The 16257-nt window shown below is 37.3% G+C and overlaps 1 protein-coding gene across 2 annotated transcripts; it reads left to right on the plus strand.

The window, feature by feature from the left end:
• The first annotated feature begins 977 nt into the window (after positions 1-977).
• On the plus strand, positions 978-9418 carry LOC137938724 (glycylpeptide N-tetradecanoyltransferase 1-like). 2 transcript variants are annotated; one of them, XM_068783740.1, is made up of 3 exons: positions 978-1161; positions 1470-1538; positions 7887-9418. In XM_068783740.1, exon 3 carries the CDS (start codon positions 7892-7894, stop codon positions 9200-9202), a length of 1311 nt encoding a protein of 436 aa, XP_068639841.1. In that variant the 5' UTR covers positions 978-1161; positions 1470-1538; positions 7887-7891; the 3' UTR covers positions 9203-9418. The 2 variants fall into 2 exon arrangements, with proteins under 2 accessions (XP_068639841.1, XP_068639842.1); XM_068783741.1 differs by lacking the exon at positions 1470-1538.
• The last annotated feature ends 6839 nt before the right edge of the window (positions 9419-16257 follow it).

Genomic DNA, 16257 nt, shown 5'->3' on the forward strand with positions numbered 1-16257 from the left:
TAATATGAAACTAGAAGCAAGAGTGGGGTTGTACTAATTTGAGAGAATGAAAAAGAGAGAAGGAAAACTCAAGTAGCAAAATAAAACAATAAAAACAAAAATTAAACTAAGCTTCAGGCAATGTGTCTAGTCTTCTCATCTTTCTCCTTTAACTAAGAAACAAATTACAATCTCTTGGAACTCTGTAAGCTAAATATAATAAACTCTAAGCCTAAACCAATACCAAAAGTTGAATTCTCCTCCCAGTTTTCCAACATAGGGAAGTTCCTTATCTCCTAAAATTTCTAAATTTAGAAAACCAAATATACCCCCTCAACTAATACAAATAGCTACAAATTTGCCTCCTTGTAATTGTGTGCTATGTGGTATGACAAATTGAAGCTTATAAATTTCATGTGAGACCCACTATGCCAAAATCGTTAGTGTGCGTCCAACGATTGAAAATGAAAGTAAATTACTTGTATAATTCACTTTTACTCGCTCCCGTGTAGAATTAGAACAAGTGATTGAATAGCAATTACGTGTTCTATTACTTATTCAAAATAGGTAAAAAAGTATATACTTTTAGTTATCTTTTTTACTCAAAGAAAATTGGGTAAACACTAAAAACAGGTAGATAAATACATAAATAGATTAAAATATAGATTATTAAATCATGGCAAATTAAAATATTCAATAACACAAAAATACTAAAAATAAAATGAAATATGTAATTAAGTTATTTTAATTAAATATTATTTAAGCTAAGTCATCCTCTATTGAAAGATTTAAAGTTTTAAAACTACCCTCTCTTTATTTGAGTGGAATGAATTCCCCCCCATATTACCTAGTTCATTAAATAAATGGGTTAGTGTAGAATGAATTATTTGAATTCTCTTTCACTTTCCCTCAACGTGTACTTAAAGGCCCTAGACCTAGCTGGCCGTTATTTACAGACTTTGGCCTTTTCTCATCAATATTTAAATACTTAATCTTGTTTCCGCTATGAAACCAGTTTCTAGGGATCATCGATTCTGATGTTCTAAAGGTGTAAATCCGGGTGGGGACAATATTCTCTGGAATATCATTTGCTTCGGACTCCAGCTTCTCTTGATACGGCGAGCAACATCGTCTGTTCCCTTCCATTGCCGATCGATCTGTCCTGCCTCCTTCATTGGAGTGGTAAAGATCTCTCTTAGCTTTTGTCTCGTTCTCTCGTTCGATGTTCCTTCGTGTGTACCTGCTGGTTCTTCTATGGATTTCACTCTTTACAAGGATCGTCAGGCTTTTTGATCGTTATGCTTTTTATCTCTGACTAGAGCCTTCTTGATCGCGCCCCCCTTTCTCTTAGAGACTGATGCCTATTATTCCTCTTTCTGATTAGCGGCCCATTCTGCTGATCGGAGCTCTCATATATACTTTCTGTTTCGGTATTTTTGTCAGCTTTCTTTCCTAAAGTCTCGGATTTCTTTTTCCTTTGCGTTTAACAGATACTGGATTTGGGAAAACTTTGCAGCTTGTTGGACTGTTGCATCTTGTAGATTTACTGTGTTTTTCAGGTAATTTTTTTGTTTTTTATCTTTGATATGTCATTGGCAGTTCTGTTTTGGGTAGGCTTAGTTTTCTTATGCAGAACATGACCAGTGACTGTGAAGGGAAACAAATCATAATCTGCAATGCTCCTTAGTGTTGATACTCGTTACTTGGATTTTGTGCGGACATAGGTTCCAATTAGTCCAATGTGCTCGCACGATAAGTCTCTCACGTTAAACAAAAGGAATAGTTACTACGATATTGTATCCAAGCTTTCTAATGGTGAATTTTTACATGTTTTAGAAGAGGTTACATTGGGTGCTTTTTAATTGGATGAAAGATATTTTATTTGCCACGTAAATGAGTTGCCATGTACTTGAGTTGTTGCTGATTTAATGAATAACAGTTTTGTTTACTTCTCTACATGAATGAGGCAGAAAGTTGTCTGGCAGCTGGGAGTCTTTTTCCCTTGTTATGATCCTTCTTTTCAATTGTAGTTACCTTCACTTTTCTCTGTTAGGTTTGACCTTCTTTCTAACCCCAGTTATTGAGGATGCTGTATACTTGATTTTTTATTTTTTATGGAGTCTCCAGGAGAGCTCGACAAGCTCAAATGGTGCCTTTGGCTTTTTATAGATGTCTAAAATGGTAATCTAGGAATCGGGTTTCTTCTGCTTATTATTTAAATGCTTTCATTTCTTTGTGTTATTATAGTGCACTACTTCAAATAAATAGTTTTAGGTATTTAGAGTTTATGTCAAGTAGGTTGAGTAATGTGGTTGTGTTGTAAATTCTGTGGCAAGGTCGTTTGATGTTTTTGAGTTTCTAATTGCAGTTCTGTTATACTGTTTGTCTTGTTATAACAGGTAAATATTATTAAATTCTTGTTATGATTTTATCAATTATATATATTTTTTTTTGATGAAATGGGAATTATATAGAATATAGATATTGTTAGCTTTCAAAACTTTGAGAGCAGTCATCCAATATAATAGATTTTGAAATCTAATACGAGAAATGGTACTGGTATCTGGTTGACATATGAATGTATAAATGTCTTCTGATCAAATCATATATGAATCATCTTCCAAATGTAATCCTACACCAGCATTTTGACTCTTTCCTACCCTAGTTTCTCTCTAAATTTAGAGACAATACCACAAAGCAGAAACTATCACCTCATTAACATCTTCTCCATTTTGAAAAACTTAGATGTGGCAGTGGAAGATATATTTAAGATTGAAAGTGCACAAAATACCATTTTGTGACTGCAAAAGAGCATCCAATGGGACGTGGGCTTTTGAAGAATTTCCCTCTTTTGCAGCAGTTAAGTTGAACCTTAAGTGACCAGTCAAGAAAATGCCTTAAGCATGTGCTACTTAGATTATTTATCTTTATTTTTTGAATAGGTTCATTAAATTTCATGGTGAATTTTTAAAACTGAAATCAATATAAAGAACAATCAAAGGAATCAAAAAAAAAAATATACCAGTATTTTTATTGTGGTTCACAACTCAACGCTATCTTGGATTGATAATCCACTCCCAAAGTGTTTGCATCTCAGAGTTAATTGATGATGTTTATAAGCTAAACTGCATCCACAATAGCAAACCTCAAGCATCTGATTACAACACTTGCCCAACACGGGACTTATGACAACTATTAGGTACTTGTTTTTCAATTAAGCTCAAAACCGCTTAATTCAGTTAGATTACAATAACAAAAACTTAATAGAATACACCCAAGCCAGGAGATTCTACCCCAACAAGTAGCAGCTCAATTCAATCTCAAACAAATAATTTCAAAATATGAGTAGTGTGAGATTTCAAAAATTTCTAAGTTAGAGTTTGAAAAGCTGCGGAATTGGCCCTAATTAGAGTCTAATATGAAAGAATCATAGTCAAAACTTTTATGTTTAGGTTAAGTTTTGATTAAAAAAATACTAAGAATACAAAGAGAATTTCAAATATGTGCACAAATACTTAGCTATTTCGATGTACACTTGGTTTTGACGTTTTAAAAATCTCAGATTGTATTAGAATGTTGGGAGAGTGTGAGAAGACTTTGCTTTACTATAGGAATCAATGATGAATTGTGTGGGACGCCAAAGCCTTTTAAATAAACGAGATTAAACAATAAAAAAACTAGCAGTTTGAGTGTTGTTTCTCCCAAAAATGACACTTTGTCATTTTGTGACAGTCGACCAAATCAATCATAAAAACTTTGGAAAAAGAATGTAAGTTTATGATTTGAGCTGCTAAACACATTGGTAGGCACTTACAAATTATGATGACCTATGTTGGCAGAATTGATTTTGTGGAGCATTTGTAGAACTTTGTCTTCGAGCAGGTCATTTGGTCGGCTTATTCGGTCGAACTAACTTTGTAACTTGCTCTTTCTAATTTCTTCAAGACATCCAGATGGCTGGCTGAACGGGAGCTTACAATGCCCTTGTTTTTCTCATATTGTTTGCATGGAGTAGGTTCAATCAGACGGTCTACTTTGGTTCTTCATTTTTCCTTCTGGTTTTTATTGCATGAGTTGTTCAGTTGGTTGATTGAATGGGCCTCAGCATACCCTTTTCTCTCTCCTATCATTCAGATACAGGCAGTCCGATTTGTCGACCTTCATCATAGCCTCCTCTTCTTCATATCTATGTGCACTTGACTGTTTAGTCATCTGGGCTGGCCATTCAAAATAACACCTTTTCTCTCTCCTATCATTCGGTCTGCTGTCAGGTGGTTGAACAACCTTCATAATTTCTTTGAGCAGCCGCTCATTTCTTATGCATGGTCTCGTTGGTTGGTTGAATCGCCAATTTTCTTTCTAAGACTATTTCCTGCCAGAATTACTCATTAAAATTTTCAGAATTAGATCCTGAGTATTTGTTATCATCAAAATTCACTTCATGGGGATTTTTGAGCCATCATCTTTATGGAATGGCAGTGGATTGGAGTAACCTATGTTCTCGTCTTGGTCTTAATTATTTTTAGTAGGCTAGATTCAGATTCTGTCTCTGTGGATACTAGAATGTCTATTAAAGTTTTACTTTTAAAGGTCAAATAACTAAAGGCTTTTAACTTGGCTAAAATAAAGATGTTTGGTGATGGGGCATTGTTAAATCACATTGGATCACCTAGCACACACACAAGCTTTAGAAAGAGTGTTTGTTTCTTTGACTGTGTGTTCAAGTAGGAGAAGAGATGAAGCAAAGATAAGAAATCTCCAATGTAGATAAAATTTAATTTAAAATAAAATTTTATCATCTAAGGCAGTTGAATCCCACTGGAAGTGGATCACAAGAGATGGGTTGTTTTATGTTAACTTACTTTCTTGGGGGTCAATAAGTGTTGGCCTCTCTGGTTACTCTACTATTCTCCTAAACCTTTACTCTTTCTCACTCTCTGCTTGTCTTCTCTTGTTAGCTGTACTTCTCTCTATTATGGGACTAGAATGCCAAATGATAAATTGCTGTGATTAAGCTACAAATATTCGATTCCCCAGTTATTGTGGAAGGGGAATCAACAGATGTAGTAAATTGTATGTGCCAGCGCTCCTCCTCCCTCTTGGAGAATAGCTTAGATCTTTGATTAAGTAATAAATCTTTGTACACATGGAGGTTTTGTGGCAGAAATTCTTAGATGATAGACCTTTTGCCCTCATGATATTTGAAAGATCTTGTACACAAAGAAAGACAATACTTCCCTTCTCAATCTCACGTGTCTACCTATGCTGGCCTATCCAGGATGAGAAGTGACAATGGAAGATGAGATGAAAGCCATGTATCAAAATGATAGGTGGGAGTTAACATGAGCTACCAGAGTGTGAAATGATGTAGGTTGCATATGAGTTTTTTTTTTTTTTTTTTTGAAGAAAACAAAATAGAGTTTTTCACTATTAAACATAATTCTTATGTTAATGTGGAAAGACTAAAAGCTCGGTTAGTAGCAAAAGTTTACACTAGTGGAGTTGATTATTCCAAAAGTTTTGGCCCAACGCCAAGATGATGTCCAGGCACTTATGTTGTTGCTAATTACTGTAGGGCCTTTCACCAAGTTAAGATTGTCTTTCTTCACTTTTTTTTGTTTTTTTTGTTTTTTTTTTTTAAACGGTTGTCTTTCTTCACATTGATCAGCAAGAATATCTTTATATAGAACAACCACCTAGGTTTTTAGTTGAAGGGGAGTATAGAGTGTGTGAACCAAAAGAAATCTCTTCTCGAGTTAAACCAATCTCCTTGGGCTTGGTTAGATAAGCTTAGCATGGTAAAGCTCACTTTTAGGATTAAGAGATATGTAGTTGATCATTCATTTTCTGTGAAATGTCCTTCTTGAGGTATACTTCCCATGGCAATCTATGTAGGCGATATCAAGATAACTGGAAAGGACAAGGATAAGACAAAAAAGGTGAAGGATCGTTTCTATCAACACTTTAAGATGAAATACATGAGGTTTTGAGGGTTTTTTGGCATTGAAGTTTTGTGTTTAATCATTGAAGGAAACAAAAATGCCAGAGAGAACCCTGTGTTAAGTCAATATCATATGCAAAAGGAGATGAATTGTTTCATGATGTAGATTGGGTCAAAGATTTAGTTGGAAAATTGGTCTATTTGACAATTACCTGTCTTGGGATTTTCCACACAATTAAGTATTGTTAGTCACTATATGCATTTTCCACAATTCTCCGTTGGATGTCACTAGAAAAAACACTTAGGTATTTGATGAAATATCTAAAAAGAACTCTGAGGTATTTGATGAAATATCTAAAAAGAACTCTGAGGTATTTGATGAAATATCTAGAAAGTACACTAAGGTTTCTTTTTTTTTTTTAAACGAGAAAGTACACTGAAAGTGGAATGGAAAGTGAAAGTGAAAGTGAAAGTGAATTACTTTTTTTTTAGTGTGCTCAATGAAAAGTGCAGTGTAAAGTACTTTCTTGTGTTAGTATACACAATGAAAAATTTAGTGGAAAGTGGAGAATGATTTTATTAATAAAATAATCTAATAGATTTAACTTTATTAAGATAGTTTTATTTAACTTTTTAATTAAAAAACAAGATAAAAAATTTAAAAATTTAAAATAAAAATATTAAATTAATTAAATATAAAAAATAATATACCCAAACAAACATGGTTACTTTTATAATGTCCAGATACTTAATCAAATTCTTACTTTTACAATATCTAAATTATCACTCTTAAATTAATAATTTAATATATTATTAAAAGTCATGAATATAAAAAATAAATAAATAGGTTAATTTATTAATAAAACAAGATAAATTTTTGTTTAGTCGAAATTAATACAATAATTACAAAGTAAAATAAAAAAATAATTTAATTAATTATAAAAAATAGAATACTTAACAAAACTGTTTACTTTGGATACTTGATCAAATTCTGACTTTTACGATATCTTAATTATTACTCTTAAATAGTAATTTAATATAATATTAAAAGTCATGAATATAATAAATAAATAAGGTATTTTATTAATAAAATAATATTAGTATTTCCATTAAAATCCAACTGAAGTAGTTTAATCTCAGCTTCGAGCGTCGAGTGAAAGTGAATTATCTGTGTAATTCACTTTCACTCTCCACATACACAGTGCACTAATGCTTTTGGAGCCACTTTCCCATTATACGGTGCACTAACAGGCCCTATGGTATTTGATGAAATATCTAGGAAAAAGGTTTTTTGTACAAATCTTATGTTCATGTGTGAATAGAAGCTTTGCCAATGCAAATTGGGCTAGTTCTTTAGATGACAGGAAGTACACATCTAGTTATTGTACCTTAGTCAAAGGAAAGTATTTGGACTAAAGATAATAGTGTTGAGGCAAGAATAGGGGCCAAAGCTGAATATAAGGCTAAGACTCATTTACTGTGTGAAATAATTTAGTTGAACAATTCGTGAGGCAATTCAAAATTCCTATTCCAATTTTTTGGAAACCCGGGCTTGCTTCAACTTTAACATTAACAAATTTTGAGTATCTTTTGAAAGGACCTAATTCAATTCAGTTGCAAATTCACTCTTATAAGTGCCAGGGGAAATTTAGGTTTTGAAGGCTCATCAAAAGATGTGTTATTTGTACTAAATGTGATTGCATCACAGTATGCAGTTTCTCCTGTTGTTTTATGTGAAGGTTGTATTTGAATTTCGTTGAGCTGGGATTTCCATTTTGTCAGTGCATGTTATTTACCTCTCTCTCTCTTTCTCTCTCTCTCTCTCTCTCATGTTTCTTCTTTGTTGCTAATTCCTGTACCATTCTGTTCTTCACTGGGTTATTGTTTATGAAGTTTAGGATCACTTAGTCATTGTGTTAACTTAGTGGAATGTATTTTCTTCAAGTCTAACTGCCTTTCTCTTCAGGTTCTATGGACATGGTTGGTAGCAGTTCTCCTCCTGAGGATCAGAATAAAAAAACGAACTCTTACATGAATGACAATTCACCATCTGAAACTGAGACCTCAATTGAAACCTTGGCCCAGAAGGTTCAAGAATCTCTTTCCCATGGGAAGAGGCATGCATTCTGGGAAACCCAACCTGTTGGACAGTTCAAGGATATTGGGGACACAAGCTTGCAAGAAGGCCCTATTGAACCTCCAACACCTTTATCAGAAGTCAAACAGGAACCCTACAATCTCCCGAATCTCTATGAGTGGACTACATGTGACATAGACTCTGAGGAGGTATGTGGTGAGATTTACAATCTACTCAGCACCAACTATGTAGAGGATGATGAGAATATGTTTAGGTTTAATTACTCCAAGGAGTTCCTACGCTGGGCTCTTCGCCCACCTGGTTATTACAGGAGCTGGCATATTGGTGTCCGAGCCAAAGTGTCCAAAAAGCTTGTTGCTTTCATCTCAGGAATTCCAGCGAAAATAAGGGTTCGAGATGAGGTAGTGAAGATGGCTGAAATTAATTTCTTATGTGTTCATAAGAAGCTTAGATCGAAACGGCTTGCACCAGTTATGATTAAGGAGGTGACTAGGCGTGTCCACTTGGAAAATACTTGGCAAGCGGCTTACACTGCTGGAGTGGTCCTCCCAACTCCAATAGCAACTTGTCAGTATTGGCACAGATCACTGAATCCAAAGAAACTAATAGATGTTGGGTTTTCTAGGTTGGGTGCAAGGATGACAATGAGCCGAACCATAAAACTGTATAAAATTCCAGATTCTACAGTGACTCCTGGCTTCAGGAAAATGGAGCTTAGGGATATTCCTGCAGTTACTCGGCTGCTGAGGAACTACTTGATCCAGTTTGCTGTGACACCAGATTTTGATGAAGATGATGTGGAGCATTGGCTTCTTCCAAAAGAGAATGTTGTTCACAGCTACTTAGTTGAAAGCCCTGAAACGCATGAGATCACCGACTTCTGCAGCTTTTATACACTTCCTTCAACGATCCTTGGACATCAGAGTTACTATTTGCTGAAAGCAGCTTATTCGTACTATAATGTTTCTTCTCGAACTCCTTTGCTCCAGCTGATGAATGATGCACTTATTGTGGCCAAGCAGAAGGATTATGATGTTTTCAATGCTTTAGATGTTATGCACAACGAATCATTTCTGAAAGAACTTAAGTTTGGCCCGGGTGATGGACAGCTTCATTATTACTTGTACAATTATAGAGTTGGAGAGGCCCTGAAACCCTCAGAACTGGGGCTTGTACTATTGTAGTATGGGGCAGTGGTGATACTAAGTTTATTGCCTTCAGCTGGAATGGCAATTTTTTTTTTGTTTTTTGTTTTGTCTTTAGTTATCCATTTGGTCAATGAGAAAGTTAATGTTACTTTCTGTGTCTTTCAGTGTTGAGACGGTCCCATTTGTGGAATGTTAGTGGTTACAGCTGTGCTTTGTAATGAAGGGTGCAATCGATGAAACAATGTTTCACTTCTTGATTCTCCTCATATGTTTCTTGCATATAGACTTTCCATTAATTCGTGCTCTGATGTTGCTTCTTGTTAATGAACAAACTGATGTCATGCCCTGTGATAACTGTGTTCTCTGGCTTAGGATTTCTTGTTTTCCTACTTTAGGGTAGCATCGAGGGAGTTTGAATGTGGAAGAACCTGCAGGGAATAATGCATCTTCAAAATTAGCAAACGAGAAGCAAAGTGAGGCAGACGAGTACACGAGAAGCTTAGTGAAGCAAGCTCAGTATGAATTAGAGTAATCGAAAGCAAGCTGTGGAGAGGAGTCGTTTTTGAATCACATTCATAGGGGACAGATGGTCCGTTGGCTGCTTCTTTGGTTTGCTGGACAGGTGATTTCTGCTTCTATTCTTCGTCTACTTCTATTGTCCATCACTCAATTTAGGGTATGTTTGTGTTGAGAAAGAAGTAAGATTAAGACAAGTTCTGAAACCTTCTCTTTCTTCTCAAGCAATAACTTGAATCTGCTTCAACTGCTAGTTCAGATTCAGAATAGCCTCTATTCACCCACTCTAATACCTTGAAATCGGAAAAGGTTTAGGTTGTTTAGATGTTTAGAGGCAGGTTAAATGAGGAAGAGGGTAGTAAAGGTAGAGATAAAAGAGATAAAGAAAGAAAAAGAAGAAGAAAAGTAAGAAGATAGTTCACGTTCTCAACTCTAACTAGTAAGGAAAGAGGAAAGAATGAAAGAAAAAGAAAAAGAAAAGAGAATGCAGGAAAAAAGAAGCAGAGAAAGAGAACAAGGAGGAAGAAATTTTGTGAGAAGAGGCCAATACAGTTGATAAGTTGGTGGAAGAAAAGGATAGTGAAGTAGCAAGAGGAGAGGACACATCCAATGCATTTGTAAGAGGCCTGATTAATAAGGGCCTGGCCAGATTGGTAGCTAGGGAGCAACAAGAGCTTGAGAAAGTGACACTTGAAGAGGAAGGCAAATAAAAGTAAAAGGCTGAAGTAGAAGAGGGATTAGAAACTAGTCACGAGGTTGAATTTTAGGACTCCGTCGATTTAGCACATGGAGAAAAAGGGAGAGAAACCCATTGGGAGAAAACCAGAGGAAGAAGAGGTTATGGACTTGATGTCTTAACTCTCCCCCTAAAGTTCTATTTATAGATGCATGAAACTACTGTATTACAATAATGCCTCTGAACTTAGAGTTTAGGGTTTAGGATTGTAACCTTGGAATTTTAATCTAATTACATCAATGCCATCTCTATGAGATGACACTTTATTTACCATTCTGCCATCATCGTATGTGGGCCTATGAGCCTTTTCCTTGATTTGTGGGTCTTGAACCCGTCTTCTATATCTCTTGGATGCATGAATCTTCCTTGGTTTTATAGGTTTGGGCCCATCTTCCAACACACTTGGATATATGAGCCTTCCTTGGTCGTGTGGGCTGGGGCATATTCCAACACTCCCCCTCAAGCTGGGGGTGAGAGAACAACATGAACTCCCAACTTACTGCAAATGATGTATAAAATCTTTTTTTGTATAAAATGACACATTTTCCAATATGCCTTCATCTTCCATCTCTCCCCCTCACATTGGTGTTCACGTTCACGAGGCCTAGTTGGCATAATATAAGTGAGAGTAAATCACTCCTAGCTGCTAAGACATTGCTCCATATTCCAGTTTTAACTCATGTTGGATATAGGGCACACTCCGTCTTCTGTAGGTAGTGTGTCTATCGGCATTGCACTGAAGTGTCCTACCCCCCTACCGTGTCCCTCCGTAAGACAACGACTCTCAAGTAGTAGAGCAATAAATGACATTAATATTGGGGGAGTGGGCTTATTTATCTTGTTGTCCCAATCCAGACATCGACTCTCATGGTGTCCTAATCGTGAATTTTTTAGAGTCAAATAAATTATGGTATGAGAAAAGGTACTAAGACTCCCTCTTCTTTAATAATAATGTCTCATCCAAAGAGACACAATAGTAGTAGCTGAAATGGGTTTGGGTCCATATAACACGAACCAAATTAATCTTTATAAAATTAACCATGAAATAATCTAATGCAAATATGTGTTCCAAATAATATGCTGACCAAAGAATAATTTGTCAATTCTTTAAAATAGTAATCCAGGTAGAGAAAATTTTATCGACTTGCACCGAAATATGTATAAAACTCGTGCACATATACCGATGCAAAAAATAAGTGGCCCGAGTCAGGTTGACCTGAACACGAATTGACCTTGGCCGAGTTGGTTTGGGTTGGCTCAGTAAGGAACATAAGTCACTCTCTGTTGGAAAGTTGCTGGGTTAACTCGCCTTGTCCGGGTTGCGGCAGAATACGCACGGGCCGACTGACATCTAATTTGGCAACTCGTCTTCGTCCCTCACTTCCGAACAGAGCGAAAAACTAGAGGGAAATTTTCTGATAGCAACAGAGTATCTACCAGAGAATCAGCAAAGGAATTTTCCGAACAGGGATGACGACCAACCTGACAACGATGCTGGATTAGGTTTCCTAACTTAGGAAACGAAAAAAAATTAATTTGGCAACTATGTTCTTCTTCCCCGAACGAAAAAGAGCCGTTGAGCTCTGTCGTCGGGGAGGCGAAGTCGAGAAGACGAACAGTAAAATAAATTGATTTCTCATTCCTAGCTTTACAAATTACAACTTAGGGTTTTATACAATGAAGAAGGGTAAAATGGTAAAAACACAAATATTACAAAATAATAAAATAATAACATCCTAATACTCCCCCTCAAGGTGGCTTGTAAATGTCCTTGACAACCATCTTGGACAACAAAGAAAAAAGAAGGGTAGAAGGGAGAGGTTTAGTAAACATGTCGGCTAGCTGGTTGTGAGAGAACCAAAATCCCTGAGCTTGAACTGAGTATGTAGAAATTGTTTGAGCTCAGCAATAGCGCTAGATGAAGGGCCAGTAAGGATGATATCATCCACATAAACCAGGAGGGCGACAAAGGAGGAACCATGTGCTTTTGTGAAAAGAGAGTAATCGGATTTCGATTGAAGAAAACCAAAGGTTATTAAAACGTGAGAAAATTTTGAGTACCATTGGCACGAAACCTGTTTGAGACCATAAAGGGATTTGTGAAGCTTGCATACTAGTTTGTTGTGAGAGGAAGAGGAATCCCCCTGTCGAAGGTAGCCAAGAGGGAGATCCATATAGATTTCTTCAAAAAGATCACCATGTAAAAAGGCGTTATTGACATCAAGTTGATGCCAACCATGGGAGGCAACAAAAGCAAGAAGAACCTTCATAGTTACTAATTTGGCTACTGGAGAAAAAGTATCGACAAAGTCCAAACCTTCTTATTGGGTATAGCCTTTAGCTACCAAACGGGCCTTATGTCGCTCAAGAGAACCATCAGAGTTAAATTTGATTTTATAAATCCATTTGCATCCAATGGTATATTTATCAGGGGCCAGAGGAGTGACGGTCTAGGTGTTGTTTGCTTCCAGAGCGGCCAACTCGTCACGCATAGCCAACCTCCATTCAGGACACTTCACTGCTTGATGATAGTATTGAGGTTCAACTTGAGAAGAAAGATTGACAGCAAAGTGTTGTGGGAATCATAAACGGCATGGTAAGAGATGGAGTTAGAGATTGGATAAGGCTGAGAGAGTGAAACAAATGGAGGGGAACCAACAAGTAAATTACAGTGATAATCCTGCAAGTAATGAGGTGGATGAGTCTTCCTAGTAGATGTGCGAAGAGGAGCACCAACGGATGAGGAAGGAACAAGTGTGGGAAGATCATGAGGTGGATGACCATCAACTGGAATATCAGAAATAACGGGGGAAGGATTGAGGTCGGGAAAAGGAGGAGCTTGGAGGGAGGAGTGAGGCAGAACTAAATCAGGAAAGGGATCTGTAAGTTGATCTGAACGTGTAATAGTATGGAAAGGGAAAACTTCCTCATGGAATACGATATCTCTGGAAAGGAAAACCTGTTTGGTTTCCACATCATATAATTTATAACCTTTCACACCATCTGGATAACCAAGAAACACACAAACCCGAGCACGAGGGTGAAACTTGGTGCGATGAGCAACTAAGGTGGAAACAAAGGTTAAACAGCCAAAGACCTGGAAGATGGAATAATTAGGAGAAGTGTTATAGAGTAAATGGAAGGGGGTGTTATGGCGTAAGAGAGGAGAAGGAGTTCAATTAATTAAGAAAGCCGCAGTAAGAATACATTCGGTCCAAAAAGGGACGGAGATGCGGGATTGAAAAAACAACGATCGAGCCACATTCAAAAGGTGTTGATGTTTTCGTTTTACAACCGAGTTTTGCTGAGGCCTTTCAACACAGGAGAACTGGTGCAAAACTCCTTGAGCTTGAAAAAGTCAACAAATAATAACTCAGGTGCATTATCAGATCGAAAAACCTTGATTTTGGCATTAAACTGCGTAGAAACCATGTTAAAAAAACGCGGTATCACAGAGACAACATCAGATTTAGTCTTCAATAGACAAATCCAAGTAAATCGAGTACAATTATCAACAAGAGTTAAGAAAAAACGATGAGTAGTGTAAGAAACAGTTTGATATGGTCCCCAAATATCACAGTGCACAAGATCAAAAGGACATGCTGACAAATTATTATGAGATTCAAAAGATAATGTACGTTGTTTAGCGAGAGGACAAATATAACAAGGATCGGATTTATGTAATCTAGTTACATCACAATTTAAGTGATCCTTCAAAAAATCAAGTCTCTTGAAAGAAATGTGTCCTAGCCTATTATGCCAAACATGGGCAGAAATATTGTTAACAAAAACATGAGAAACATAATTCAAATTTTGAGCACTGAAGACAGAGATCTTGGATTTTGTCACCCTTGCCAATCGTCCTCTGGGTGGAGAGATCCTGGATAACAAAACAATCAGGAAGAAAACTTACTGTGAGACCAGAGTTAGTAACTAAAGCACTAACAGAGATCAAGTTGAATTTGAATTGAGGAACAAACAGTACGTCTTTAAGCATAAGGTGATAATGCAATTTAATATCACCAGAAGTGGACCAAAAACTGAGAATTATTGGGCAAAGTAACAATAGTGTGTGAAATAGCATGCAAGGAAACAAAAACATGAGCGTGAGAGCAGATATGTCTAGTGGCTCCTGAGTCTACAATCCATGATTGAGGTGAAGAAACTAGAGGATTTAAAGTTACAAAAAAACAAATACCTGCCAAGCAGTTGGATGTAGAAGATGGCGGAGCAGTAGTGACTATTGCTGAGCTATACAGGTGTGTAGAAAGCATTGACATGAGTTGCTGATATTGAGTAGGGTCCAGATTCTGAACAAAACTTCCAACAGAAGGAGAACCTTGGTTATCATCAACAATAGAAACTTGATGAGCAGCAACATGAGGATTTTGGTTGGTTTTGGGTGCGGGGCCAGGCGGATAGCCATGGAGCTTGAAACAACGAGCGATAGTATGACCAGCAATCTTGCAATGAGTACAATAATATTTGTTATTGTTCTGATTCCGGGGAGCACTGTGATTCTGATTCCGAGGAGCATTGTAATTCGGATTCCGGGGGGCACTGTAATTGGATTGAAATCTCTGAGAGGACTGTGAGCCAGGTTTATGAATTTCTGTCTTCCCAGATTTAACTGTAAACGCCATCGTGTCAGTGGGAGTATGCGAACCCGAGGCTTGAGTAGTCTTCCTTTGTTGTTCCTCTTGGACAACCAAAGAAAAAACATGATTAATAGGGGGCATCAGATCCATGAGGAGCAGCTGACCACGAGCTTGGGAGAAAGAGTCATCAAGGCCCATTAAGAATGACATGATATACTCCATATGGTGAAAATCAGTGAGATTTTTATCGCCACCACACGAGCATGTCCCACAAGAGCAATTAGGGCGGTAATTGCTTAGTTCTTCCCAAATGGTTTTCAGCTTGGTGAAATAAGTGCTAACGGAATCCTTGTCTTGATGCAAGTTCACCAATTCTCGTTTAAGCTAAAAAATACGCGGGCCGTTGCGCTATTGAAAACGATCCCGAAGGTCGATCCAAATTTCTCGGGCAGAAGCAACAAAAATAACACTCGTAGAGATTTCCTTGGAAACCGAATTTAGGATCCAGGAGAGGACCATGTTATTATTCCGGGTCCAAGAGTTAAGCAAAATAGGATCAACACTGTGAGGTTCAGGTATGGAACCATCGACAAAACCCACTTTGTTATTCACGGATAAGGCGATAAACATCGCACGATTCCAACTGATGTAATTTTCACCGGTGAGCAAGCTGCGAGACAAAAACTTGTCCGGGGCTGTTCGAGTGGTGAATATAATATGGGTTCGATGGTTCTTAAAAAACGGAACGAGACGAACTGGTACGAAGACCAGAATCGGAAGCAGTCGTAGATGAGTAAGTCTCCATGGAGCACTAACCGAAGCAGACCGCCAATGCAATGCCAAAAAAATTCACCGAGAAATTAAAGCCGTGGACTCAAACCACATAATCCAATAAAAATTCTCCACCTGAAGCCAACAGTGAACGATGCGCCAACCAAACCAATCCAACACAAATCTTCCAACCAAACAGATCCAACACAAATATTTTTCCCAAGGCCAATAGTGAAGGTTGCGCGGAAAAGTACCTCTTTGCCGGGAAATAACCAACGGAGCCAATGGAGGAAGAAACCAGCCACTGCAGAACGCCGATGGCCGAAAATAGGTCACCGAAGGCCGGAAAGCTTCGTCGAAATCCGTCCTCTCGGTAACGGAACCAGACGAAATAAAATTAGAGGAGGGACGAGGACTAACCTCTTTGTTGGGACGCCGATGGCCGAACCAGACGGAAAATTAATCAACGG

Source organism: Aristolochia californica, unplaced genomic scaffold, assembly GCF_029961685.1.
Source record: "Aristolochia californica isolate CCGP_79_NKW_82.1479 unplaced genomic scaffold, dmAriCali1.0.hap1 SCAF_8, whole genome shotgun sequence".
Classification (NCBI taxonomy): Eukaryota; Viridiplantae; Streptophyta; class Magnoliopsida; order Piperales; family Aristolochiaceae; genus Aristolochia; species Aristolochia californica.